Source organism: Lagenorhynchus albirostris, chromosome 18, assembly GCF_949774975.1.
Source record: "Lagenorhynchus albirostris chromosome 18, mLagAlb1.1, whole genome shotgun sequence".
Classification (NCBI taxonomy): Eukaryota; Metazoa; Chordata; class Mammalia; order Artiodactyla; family Delphinidae; genus Lagenorhynchus; species Lagenorhynchus albirostris.
The window spans coordinates 78,794,541-78,808,030 of NC_083112.1; the positions used below are offsets into that span (position 1 = coordinate 78,794,541).

Genomic DNA, 13,490 nt, shown 5'->3' on the forward strand with positions numbered 1-13,490 from the left:
CTCTGCCTGTTCAAACTGCTGATGAACCCTTCTAGTGAATTTTTTATTTATTTTGTTTTTCAACTCCAGGTTTTCTGATCGTTTGTTATAGTTTTTACCTTTTGTTGTTCTGTTTGGTGAGACATTGTTCTCATAGTTTAGTTTTGTAGACATAATTTCCTTTAGTTCTTTGGATATTTAAAATAGCTAATTTAAAGTGTTTTTCTAGTAAACCCAGTGTATGGTCTTCCTCCAGGGTAGTTTCTGTTGCCTGCTTTTATCCCCTTATGTATTGCCATACTTTATTGTTTCTTTCCATGTCTCTTTATTTTTTGTTGAAACTGGACGTTTAAAGTAATATAATGTGGCAATTCTGGAAATCACATTTACCCTACACCACCCCAGGGTTTGTTGTTGTTGCTGTTTGTTGTGGCTGTTTGGTGACTTTGCTGGGCTTTTAAAAATTTTGTAAAGTCTGTGTCCTTTGTCATCTGAGGCCAGTGAAGCCTCTGCTCAGTTAGCTCAGGGCTTCTTTTCATATCTTGAGCCGAGTTTCCCCCCCTCTTCTGAAGGACCCTGTACGTGTATAGGGGCATGTCTTCAGTGTTCCCATGGTTGGTAATTCTGCCTTAGCCCTCTTCAATTCCTGCTTGCACTGAGCCTCAGGGGCATCCAGAGATGAGAGATTGGGGCCTTCTCCAGCCTTTCCTGTGCGTGCATATGGTCCTGTGTGTGCATATGGTCCTGTGTGTGGCCTTCTGGTGTAGCTGCCTCAGGTTAATGTTAAACGTTGTTTTCAACAAATGCCTTGGGGGTAGACATTTCTCTGCATGAGCTCTGAGTCAGGTCAAATAAGACAGCTGTGAATGGGGCTTTTCCAGGGAGCTGCTAGATATGTCAAATAGTGACAGGTCTCTGTGGGGTATTTCAGAAGCTCCAAACTAATTTTTGTCCCCTCCAGTGGCTGTCAGACGGCTGATTTTCTAGGCTAATGTGGAGCTGGGGAAAGGGAGATGGGAATCAGACAAGTTAAATGTCATAGAGTTTGCTGTTCTTACTGAGATTCAGCTGTTTTTCTAGAATAAATACCCCTCAGATTGTTGTAAGCCTTTGGTTAACTTGCAAAGTTCTAGAAATGTTTATTTTGACAATTGTTGGCAGTGTTCTTGCTGCTCCTATGGAGGAATAGATTTTTTATTTTTTTTTTGCGGTACGCGGGCCTCTCACTGTTGTGGCCTCTCCCGTTGCGGAGCGCAGGCTCCGGACGCGCAGGCTCAGCGGCCATGGCTCACGGGCCCAGCCGCTCCACGGCATGTGGGATCTTCCTGGACCGGGGCACGAACCCGTGTCCCCTGCATCGGCAGGCGGACTCTCAACCACTGCGCCACCAGGGAAGCCCGAGGAATAGATTTTTGGAGCTCCTTCCTGTGCATTTCATATTTCCTCCAGGTACATCCATAAAGGTTCTTCATGACCCTTCTGTAGATGCTACAGTTGTAACTTCAGTCATGATTCTAGATTAGAGCCCGGGCACCTCCCAGCCGGGCAGTCAGTATTCACTGACCTTGTCAGATCCATCTTTGGGGAAAGGTTATCTTACTGTGATCACTGGTCTGACAGGGTGAAGAGAGGGAAATTCAATTAAAACTAGTTACTCTGCCTACAACTGTTTTCATAGGGTATGAGAGTAGAATACACATGACATAATTCAGAGCTCTGCAGCATAGAGCTGATAATAACCGATAGTGGAGACTCACACGAGGGGTGGGGCGTGGTCTAGCTGGAAGCCCGAAGCAGCTGCAGAGAGGCAAGTGGACTTGAGCACAGCCATGCGGGCCTGTGCTGCTGAGTCAGCGAGGGAGGAAGGCGGTCGTGGCTGGGCCTGGGGCCTGGCACAGTGGGGCCTGCCCTTCTGCTTTGCGGGGGTTTTGTTTTGTCTCTGTGCTGTAGCATAATGAAAAGTAAGGGTGAATAGGTTGCTGGTAGATTTTAGAAGTGGCAGCTGATTAAGAGCCTATTAGATATTCATCAAATATTAGTAAATGAAGTGTCAGAAAACAAGTAAGCGCTCTACTTTTGGCTATGTTAAAATTATTTTGCAGACAGGATTTGAAATCTGCTGAACTATAAAGTTTTGAGTGTTGAATATGTGAAATTTTCCAATATTTTTAGGTGTCATTTGCCAATGCTTTATATTGGATTAGAATATGGATTGACCAATAACTCAAAATTGGCTGAAAGATTCTTTGGCCAAGCTCTAAGCATCGCACCAGAAGACCCTTTTGTTATGCATGAGGTTGGCGTGGTCGCATTTCAAAATGGAGAGTAAGTACTGAAAGGCCAGAGGCCCCTCTGTTTCCTTTTTGTACAGAGAGCAAAACCTCAGTCACCAGAGTTTAGCCCATCAGAGTGGCTCTTCACAGACATTTCATTTTAGGAGAAGGAGGCGAACAGGTAAAAAACGAAAATAGCGAGTGTTATCTTGGAATTCTTTAAAAATACTAAACCTGGGTTTTGGTCCTCTGTGCTGTGGACTGTCACAAGCTCTTAGGTCCTGGACTGGACAGTTGTTGCCAACTCTGTTAAGTCACTGGACCCCTCAGGGTGGCCTGGAGACACTGCAGAATCCCTAGTCGTCTCTTTGTTGACTAGGAATTGGATTCATACATTTGAGAAAGATTTCTTACAATTTTGGAACAAAAATGTTTCCTTTGCAGATAATCCAAAAATTAAGCCAATTAGAATGGCCCAGTCTCTGAGTTTCCTGGTCAGTAGTTGAGGTTACTGTAGTTTTGGATATTTATAGAATAAGCAATTCAGTGTTGTACTCAAAGAGGGGACTATCTGTAGTCCTTTGCACTGAACTATACTTAAATTTTAAAACAGTAAATTAGTACTACTGTGGTGTTTTTGTGGCAGTTGTGTGTATTCTAAAAATTCGATTATCTAATATTTATAAAAGAGTTTGGAGCCTTTTAAAATAATCTATAGTAACAATCTCATATACAATCAATTTATTTGTAGTCTATTTTATGCCCTTTTCCCTTTTTTGTGCTTTATGTTGGTTATTTTACAGTTTAAAATGATCCCCAAGCGGAATGCCAAAGTGCTGTCTAGTGTCCTAAGCTCAGGAAGGCTGAGATATGCCTTGGTCAGGATACAGGTGTTAGATAAGCTTTGTTCAGGCATCAGTTACAGTGCTTTTGGCTGTGAGTTCAGTGTTAACAGTTCAACAATATACGTCAAGTAAGGTGTTGCCAAACAGAAGCACGTGTGAAACCAGGTACATTGAACAGTTGGTGAACGTGTGAGCAGAGGATTGTAGCTTTTCCCCTGGGAGCAGTGGTTTGGTGTTGCCTGAAGTAGTGTTAACAGTGCCTTTATGGAACCTGATTCCTGAGAAGATGCTGTATCTCCTAAAATCTTGAACTCTTGTGATGTTAATGCCATAGAAGTAATCATTTATCTCACTTAAATTTGACTTCTAAAAAACTGTTTACAGAAGTTTACCTCATTTCATTTTAATATTACTGGAAAGAGATATTCAGATTTTTCTTAAAATGTTTATACATGCTAATTTTGAATAAACTGCAACTTTTTCCCCCTCTATTTTAGATGGAAAACAGCGGAAAAATGGTTTCTCGATGCTTTGGAAAAAATTAAAGCAATTGGGAATGAGGTATTCTATATAATATCTGTAATACACACACACACTCATAAGTGTGTTTAGTACTGAATGAGGAAGATAATATTAGACCGTCTGTCTTACCTAGAATATAATAACCTAATATTTATCATAGCAGATGTTTGTTAATGTTTGACTTGTCATGGTATGAAGTGTTTTGTTACATGGTACAAAATGAGTCTTTCTAATTGACAGGGTAGGTGTTGGCTCTTTGCTTCTTAAGAGGCTCTAGTTTTGATCTGTGGGCGTAATCAGAGTATATTCCATGCTTATTTGATACAGGGAATGTGTGATGATACATGGAAGCTGGTAGGCACTGTAGCATCTGACTTGTCCTTGTCTAGAACCTCTTTGACCAATGGGTACATGTAGCAGCAGATCCCACTTCTGCAGGAATGGGGCCACATGTCATTAAAATTAGACCTATCATTGCTCTTCCTTACCTGATACTTAGTATATATTTAGATCTTTAACCAGGTTCTGTCACATGAGAGGTGCGTGAATTTGTGCTCATGAATTAACCTTCCAGCTATCATGGATGTGTACACACTGGTATGATATTAAATGCTGACAGTTTGAGACGCTGTAAACTTCTGTAGGTCAGAGATTTGCGTGTTGTTGCTCTTTGGTTCCTGATTGTTTTATTCACGCCTGTGTTGTCTTACTCTGTTCTGATCATCACTTCCCAGTGTCCTTCTGTTCCTGCCCCCAGGAACACTTGCCCACAGCATACATCTTCCTTGGCTATAAGTTCCTCTTTACTGAGACAGACGCAGCTCCCCTGGGCTCCCTGCCAGGTGGCGGTTTACTTGTCCCTGTAGACACAGCTTTGTTTATTTTGGTCTCCTTAATTGTCATGTGAACCTAAAAAACACGATATATCTGTGTGTTTGCACACGTATGTATATAAAGCAGGTCTTCCACAGCTCAGTCTTGGGTGGTCGGGATAATGCATGTGTTTCTGTTGATATAGGGTGGCCACTTACCACCTTGCCCATTTTCAAAGAATTGAATCCCTTAGGACCTTGCTCCTTGGACTGCAGCAGCCGCATCAGCGTCACCTGGGAGCTCGTTAGAAGTGCAGAACTTCATATCTGCTGAACCAAAATCTGCAGTTTTAGCAAGATCCCCGGGTGATTCTCATGCACAGAAAAGTTTGAGATGCACTGTCATAAACCACATTTGAAGTTGAAATTATATACATCTTTGATGATCAGAAGACACTTTGGATTCTTGCAGACACTTAAAGTAATGGTTTAAATACAAAAGCACAATACTATTAAACTTTCAAAATGCTCATTAAACAGTTATATGAGGAGGGGAAGATATTGTGTGATTTAGTTGTAAACTGCAGCAAATGTCAGAGTAGCCCAGGAAAGCAGGTGTGCCTAAGAATCGTAGAGGGTTTGTTTCATTCACATGGGCAGTGCCTTCCAGAGCTGGGCTCAGGGGAGTTAGAGGGTGTGACCAGGTCTGTTTATTCCCTTAGTTCTGACTTACTGCTGCGTGTCGACTGTGTCCTAAGCTCTGAGCTAGGGGTTGGGAGGCAACAGAAAACTGGTTTGATGTTGATGCCCTCAGATCAGTGCAGATAAATAAATCGCCAGTAATAATACAGTGCACAGAAAGGGCTGTGATTGAGGAAGTAAAGGACTCCACACAGACTTGATGGCCGGTCAAGAAGGCCTTCTGGGTTCAAGGAAATACACCTCGGTCCTAAAGGATGGATGCTAGCCAGGCAAAAGTAAGGAAGAGGGTATTTCAGATGTAGAGAATGGTATGTGCAAAACTGGAGCCAACTCAGTATGGCTTGGATTTTCAGTTCACAGAGAACGTCAAGAAATGGGGCAGGAGGGGTAAGTGTGGGTCTTCAAGGGCCTTGAAGATGATGTTAGAGTTTGCACCTTGTCGAGAGGTGGCAGGACAGTAGGAGCTTTAAGACAGGTGGCGTGGTCAGACTCATATGATGGGGCCCAGACAAGACGTGTTAGTGATGGGGGTGGCGTTCTGATGAGGGGGCTGATACGCCATCCCCGGAGGGGTCAGGGGTGCCGTGGTGCCGTGTGCTGAGTGGCAGAGCACCAGAGGGGTGAGGTCGGGGAGCTGGGCTGACAGGGGAGAGGGGATAAGACGTTAGCATGTGGTGTGCTGGACTTGAAGTGCTTGTGAGTTGCTAAGTAGCAACGTTACTGGGCAGATGGAAAGCTCTGGGCTGGAGGTGCAAAATCTGAAGTTCTTTGGCATAGGTGGGCTCTTTGACAGAATAGCACTAATAAAATAACGCTCAGGAGGTGGCTTCTAGTAGGAACGCTGGAAAAGCAACTCAACAGTCTTGCCTAGTGCTGTGCAAGCACCAGGAGAGAGCCCCTCTCGCACAGAGGAGTGAAGTCATGCAGTGCAAACGGGTAGGATGAAAAGTAGCTTGTAATCATGGGTCTGATGTGCTTTGTTTTAGGTAACAGTTGACAAATGGGAACCTTTGTTGAACAACTTGGGCCATGTCTGCAGAAAACTTAAGTAAGTGAAGTAAAGCATTTTCAGAAGTATTCTTTGTGAGTAAAAGTTTACTTAATTTTGTGTAGCTCTTTTCCATATTTTTATTTAGCTTTCTTGTACTTGGCTACTCAGATGTAACAAGCACAAAACAAATGTTTTTATTACCTCTGTTGGTATAATTTTATTTTAGAAATATATTGAGAATTATAATAACTTCAATTTTCTAGGATTAAAAAATTTTAGTGTTCAAAATTAATTTAGAAGAATTAGGACAGTAGGAGCTAATTAAAGCCATATCCATATCCTAACTCACTCTTCTCCTCCAGATGCCAGTTTTATGGTGTGATGATTGATGTGATAATAGATGCCAATTGAAAAAGAGATTCTTTGGTTAAATAAGTTTGGGAACCTCGAGGTTACTCAAAATTTAGCAGGTTTTTCAGGATTTCTTGCCGTCTTTACTATGCGTTATGAACTGCAGCATTTCCCAAACATTATTAAGCACAAAACCTTTTTTCACAAGAGCTTTTACGGAGCAAGTATTGCAGAGGATTTGGGGAAATGCTGCTCCAACTCCTGTAGACCTTAAAGCAAAACAGTTTGGTTGCTTTTAACCATCCCTGGTGTAGGAGGCTTGTCTTCACATAAAAGAGGTCTTGCTGTGCGATGGGGCATAGGCCCAAGGGTCAAGAATGGCATTCAGCTGGTAGCCCTGCAGGAGTGCCCACCCTCAGCGGGAAGGCAGGAAGACCCACTGAAGATACGCAGTGGATGCGAAGGACCGTTGCCATCTAGACTGTTTCTCTGATACAGGAAAGTGGTTCTTACGTGGCTACATCAAGGAGTACCCACTGCGCCCACTGACTGCTTTCTCTCTTTCTTCCTGTTCTCCTCTCCTCCCTCGTCTTCTCTCCCAGGAAGTATGCTGAAGCCTTGGACTACCACCGGCAGGCACTGGTGTTGATTCCTCAGAATGCGTCCACCTATTCTGCCATAGGGTATATCCATAGTCTGATGGGCAACTTTGAAAATGCCGTGGACTATTTCCACACAGTACGTCTTTCGTCTTTTGCTTGTACCTAACTTTAAATCTGGTTAACAGTTACCACTTTTTTAAAAGACGTTTTCTAGGCAATGTTTTGTTACTTTAGAGAAGTGCAGTTTAAAATTTACATTTTAAAACTCCTCAGGCAACCTTGTATTTTATTCTTGTCTTTGCAGAGGAAAGTCCGTGAATGTCGTGTAGTAACTCCTCACATTAGAGCAGATGTGAACCTTGTCCTGAGTGTCAGTGAGAAACACAAGTGTCCAGGAGTGTTTGTCAGCACAGCTGAGCTGGGTGTACATCTGAGGAGCCCTTTGGGAACTCCATTCTTTCTATTTATGACTTAAAAGTAATTCCCTTAGATCATGTTTGTAGATGAACAAAGCCTGTGCATTCATCACTGGGAAAGTCTCTCCCCTTAATCCATATGCAGTATTTCATCAGCTCTAAGCCACCGTTAATAAGCGAGGTGACCACACACAAAAATACACTTTATCGTAATTCCTTCCTGTCGCGTAGTTTTTCTGTACTTAGAAAAAGTGCTCTTTTGGACATATTAGGACATAGATTTTTATCAGGGATCACTTCACTACCTACATAAAAAAGAAGGTGTAAGTGAAATAACTAGTTAAGATACTCATTTCTTCCCATTCAGAGTTTGCTCCTTCTAAATCACTTCTGTACCAGGTGGTCGTTCCTGTTTTCCCAAAATTGTGTCCGTGTACCAGTGCACATGCCCCATTTCGCTCAGGTTCCTCCCAGCCAGAGACGTTGGCTCTGCCAGAAAGTGCCACCAGAAGGTCGTTAGACAACAACCACAAGTCCAGTATCTTCTGTAGGTGTTCTTCAGGGGGTTGTGGTCTAGTCTGTGCTCTTGGTGTGGCCGCCAAGCCCACATTGCTGTCACAGACTCCCGTATCATGGCTGTGCCCGGCGGACAGCAGTAGTAAGAATCCACCTGTTGAAAGACTTCCCAAGTTCAGAAATGCTAGAATTTGAAAAAATGTGCGTCTTAGAATCGATGAAACAACTGTTTTTGGAGAAAGAGATAAAATTTGAGAAAATGCAATATTTCAAAGATAAATTTGTGAGTGATAGATTCGTAACTGATTTTCAAAGGTTGGTTAGAGATTTTCAGGTAGAGTGAAGTCCTGAAGTGCCGCTGAGTTAACCAGAATACTTTCTGAGCAGCAGAATACTTTCTGAGCAGCAGAAGTGTTTAGAAGTGTTAATAGTTTTTGTGATCTTTCAAATGTCTGTATTTGAACATTGTGTAATTTACCTCTCTTCTATGATTTAATTAATACAGAAGTCTTTGAAGGCTTTTTGTGGAGATACAGGTTTTAAAATCTTTTTGGAGGAGGGGATTTCGAACGTAAACAATAACATAGTGTAATGACCCTCCGCATGCCCATCGCCCAATTTCAACAGTCATCAACTATTGGCTACTCATGTTAACTGTATCCTCACTAACAGCCTCCCTCTACCTCTACCCTGGGTTCCCTGGAGTATTTAGAAACGAGTCCTGTGAGAATGTTTTACACCAAAGAGAAGGAGACAAATTTTCTTGTAATAACCGTGCTGAATCTTTTCTGGCAGGCCCTTGGTCTTAGGCGAGATGATACATTTTCTGTTACAATGCTTGGTCATTGCATTGAAATGTACATTGGTGATTCTGAAGCTTATATTGGTAAGATTATAATTATTCTTATTGACGTTGTATTCCATTTTTTAGATTGTTGTATATCTCTTTAGGTTTCTCAAATTCTCATGTAAAGTTCTAAGTTCATCTTTCTAATGATTCTAGCTACATTAATATTAAGAAACTCCATTTATTTCAGTGGAACAACGTGTGGAAATTAATGATTCATTAAGTGTCCACTCAGTTTAAAGTTGAGTACTTGCTGTATGCAAAATACAGTTATAGAATATGTGTAAAGCACTGTGATATACAACAATCAATCTAATTGCATAATTGAAAAAAATCTTAAGACAGATTTTTCTAATAAGTAAATGAAAGGGCTCTTGCCTTAATATTTTACGATGCAGAGCATAGCATGTAAATCTTTGCACTTCAGTGGACTGTTAAGTTGGCTTACATTCACATTACAATGCTATGTAATTCTTTAACTTTTTTTTAATGATTAGCAAGTCATAAGGTAAGTTGGTATGGAGTTGCTGTACTTGGGTGCCCACTTAGTTATGAACATTGTAAGGGAAAGAGCATTGCAGTGAGGTTACATCTTGAGAGCCGGACTTTGGGTAGGCAAAGACTTCTTTAACAGGGTGTAAAAGCAGAAGAGGAAACAGTGCCAAATTAGGCTTCAATAAAAGTAAAAACTTGAGAGCAAGCTGGCACATTAGAGACCGAGAGGAGTCCCCCACAACACATAAGCTCATCAAAGAACTTGCGTCTAGAAGACAAAAAGTCCTATGCATGATCCTACAATGAGTAGAAATTCCATCAAAAACGGACAAAATACTTGAACAGGAATTTCACCAAAGAGGTTATTCAGGTAATTACAAAATAAATGAAGGTGCTCAGTATCATTACTTATCAGTAAAGTGAAATAAAAACCATAACGAGGGCTTCCCTGGTGGCGCAGTGGTTGAGAGTCCGCCTGCCGATGCAGGGGACACGGGTTCAAGCCCTGGTCCGGGAAGATCCCACATGCCGCGGAGCAGCTAAGCCCGTGCACCACAACTACTGAGCCTGTGCTCTAGAGCCCGCGAGCCACAACTACTGAGCCCACATGTCACAACTACTGAAGCCCACGCGCCTAGAGCTGGTGCTGCACAACAAGAGGAGCCACCGCAGTAGGAAGCCCGCGCACCGCAGCCAAGCGTAGCCCCCGCTCGCCGCAGCTAGAGAAAGCCTGCGCGCAGCAGCAAAGACCCAACGCAGCCAAAAACAAATAAATTAATTAAATTAAATTAAAACAAAAAAACACACCATAATGAGGCACCACTATAAACCTGCCAGAATGGTTAAGTGAAAAATGCTGACTGGTAGTACCTAGTGTTGGCAGTGGCACGGAGCAGCTGGAATCCTCGTACATTATTGATTATTGTCGGGGTTATAAACGGGTCAGAGCTCTTTGGGAAACTGTTTAACAGCACATCTGCTAAAGTTAAATAGGCCTTTGCTGCCTAACACACCACTCCGGCCAGTTTCCCACAGTCCTGTGGGTCGGTTCATGGCTCTTTTGCTGGTCTTCACTTGGAGGGGCTGATGGTCCAAGATGGCCTCATACACGGGGGGACCTCAGTGACACAGCTGGGCTTCTCCATGGGTCTTTAACCCAGGCTTCTTCATAGCCTGGTCGTCTCAGGGTCCTGAGGGACAAGAACTAAAGCATCAGGACCCCTTGGAAGCTGGAAGTTGGACAAATCACTTCCATCACATTCTGTTCATCAGAATGAGTCGTGATTAAGTGCACCGTCAACACAGGAGGGCTTATTCAAGGGCATGGGTGCTGGGAGGTGTGATTCATTGGGGGCGATTGAGGCAGTGACTTTCCGTGCTGATCTTACAGTGTAGCAGCTCTGCTCCCAGGTTTACGCGCAAGAGAAGCAAGAGCCTCGGTAAGCCAGAATCACACGCAGAATTGATCATAGCGGCTTCTTTCCCACAGCAGCTCACTGGAGACAACCGAGGTCCAGCAATAGCAGAGTGGAGAACACTGCACAGTTAGAAGAGCTAACGACTGAATCGTGTTGCAACATACATGAGTCTCACCAGTTTTGACCAGAAAAGAATATATACTGATTGATTCCATTTATACAAAGATTAGTAATAAGCAGAACTAATCAGTGGTGATAGAAGAATGAGAGCAGCGATTAAAAGGGAAGGTTCACTAGAGGGCCCTGAGGTGGTTTTCTAGGAGCTGGAAATGCTCGCTTTTGGTCTGGTGGTGCTGATGTGGATGTGTACATATGTGGAAATTCATCCAGCTGTGCACAGTTCACAGTTTGTATGTTACAGCTCAATTTTTAAAACTTAAAAAAAAAGACCTTGGGTTGAAATCTCAGGTCTGCCACCCAGTAGCCCTGTGGCTTTGGGGCAAGTGTGAGCCTCAGTTTCCACATTTGTCCAAGGAGGAGTTGTGAAGCTTAAACGCAAAAGTCCTATAAGGCTAAGAAAGGTGTGGAGATACAGTACTGAATAGGACAGACGTTTTGCCTGTCCTCACAAAGGTAATGGTCTTAGAAAGGAGATTTCCAAGTGTATTGTTCATTACATATTAGTTTATTTTATTGAGGTAAAATTGACATATAATGTATTAAATTCAGGTGTACAACATAATTTAATACTCGTAAGCATTGTGAAATGACCACCACAGTTAGTCTAATTAACATCTGTCACAAAACATAGTTAGAAAAAATTTTTTCTTGCAATGAGAACTTTTAAGGTCTATTCTCTTAGCAACTTTTGAATATGTAATACAGTATTATTAACTGTAATCGCCATGCTGTACTATTTTTATCTTAAGAAGACTTGGATGTTATTATCTGTTAAAACATCTATTACTGAAAGCTGTTAGTTTGAACTTTGTAAAATTGTCATTTTGTTTATGTCGGGAATGATTGGACCTAATACATCCGTTGTTCTCACGATTTTGATTTGTAGACAATGTATTTCCCTTCACTGTGTTTCTGTATACCTGAGGCTTGTGACTGCACCAGGCCAAGTGCCAGCCGGCAGCTCTCCGTGTGCAGCAGCTGAGGGAGCACCACGCACAGGCTTCTGTCGGTGCCAGGCTCGCTTTGGAGATGGGGCGGCTGCTGAGCCCAGTGGAGCTGAGCCCGCACGTGCTTCTGGGAGTCTCCCCACAATCTCCCTTCGTCCCCAAGATCATGATGGGAACGCTTCTCCTCCTTAGCTATGCGTGTGCTCTTACAAGGACATCTGACCTAAACGATAGAGCGGTGCCATGTATTGGTGGAAATGACGGGTAAATGGAATTTCTTATTTTGTTCTTACTGTGGCATTTCTCTCTTTTTAGGAGCAGACATCAAAGACAAATTAAAATGTTATGACTTTGATGTGCATACAATGAAGACATTAAAGAACATTATTTCACCTCCGTGGGATTTCAGGGAATTTGAAGTAGAAAAACAGACAGTGGAAGAAGCAGGGCTTGCACCATTAGAAACCTCAAGGAAAACTCCAGATTCCAGACCTTCCTTGGAAGAAACCTTTGAAATTGAAATGAATGAAAGTGACATGATGTTAGAGACGCCTATGTCAGACCACAGTACGTGATTCCAGACGGGTCCCAGTTCCCCTGTGTCCTAGAGTAGGTCAGTGTTTCCTCTCATCCTTGTCTTTAAAATGTCCCATTTCTCAACATGCATCCAGACCCCACCTCTGCATTTAGGAATGGAGACCTGCCTTAAGAGCCTGGATCGCACACCTTTGCAACAGATGTTTTCTGATCCTACGGAGCAGTTATACAAAGTGAAATAAAGAAAGTAAACCATGTCTTAGGTCGTTTTTTCTTTTTCAATAGACTTTTATTTGGGGCTAATTTTGAACTTACAGAAAATCTGCAAAGGTAGTACTGAGAGCTTCCGTGCACCCTCACCCAGTTTCCCCCATTGTGAACATCTTATGTGACTGTGGGACTTTTATCATAACTAAGAAATCCACGTTGGTCTCTAGTAACCGAACTGCAGACTTCTTTGGATTTCACCAGTTTTCCCGTGAATGTCCTCTTTCCGCTCCTGCATCCGGGGGCCACGCTGCAACTAGCTGTCAGATTGCCTAGGCTCCTCTTGACTCAGACTTTTCTTATCTTTCGTGACCTGGACAGCTTTGAGAGGACTTGTCAGATATTTTGTAGAATGTTCCTCAGTTTGAGTTGTTTCAAGTGTTTCTCATGATTGGACTGGGGTTTTGGGTGTGAAGTACCTTTCTCACCACATTGTGTCAGGGTTACATGTTATCAGCATGACTTACACAGGAGGTGTGGACCTGATCACTTGGTGGCAATGGTGTCTGCCAGGTTTCCCCACTGCAAAGTCACTGTTTCCCTCTTCCCACACTTTAGAAGCAAATCACTAAGTCCAGCCTACCCTCCGTTTGTCGAGGGGTTTAAGTTAAGCTCCATCCCCTGACAGTTTCATCTGTTCTCTCCCATTTGTTCATTTTATTTATTTATCCCATTTCTTTATCAGCATAAACTCATGTATACATATTTTCTATTTTAGGTGATAATTTTATGCTAACGTTATTTATTTTGTGGCGTCAGTTGTTTCAGCTTTGGCCATTGGAAGTCTTCA

At 42.6% G+C, this 13,490-nt stretch overlaps 1 protein-coding gene across 4 annotated transcripts in view; it reads left to right on the forward strand.

Moving 5' to 3' along the window:
- The window catches only part of CDC16 (cell division cycle 16), a 28,193-nt gene extending 15,503 nt beyond the window's left edge, over positions 1-12,690 (forward strand). For 3 of the 4 annotated variants that reach the window (XM_060128902.1, XM_060128903.1, XM_060128904.1), the window contains exons 13-18: positions 2,152-2,304; positions 3,595-3,658; positions 6,120-6,181; positions 7,078-7,213; positions 8,805-8,895; positions 12,212-12,690. In XM_060128902.1, coding sequence (XP_059984885.1) covers positions 2,152-2,304; positions 3,595-3,658; positions 6,120-6,181; positions 7,078-7,213; positions 8,805-8,895; positions 12,212-12,471 — 766 coding nt within the window. In that variant the 3' untranslated portion in view covers positions 12,472-12,690. The remainder of the gene's footprint in view (positions 1-2,151; positions 2,305-3,594; positions 3,659-6,119; positions 6,182-7,077; positions 7,214-8,804; positions 8,896-12,211) is intronic. The other variant, XM_060128905.1, reaches the window with a different exon arrangement.
- Positions 12,691-13,490: the final 800 nt, after the last annotated feature.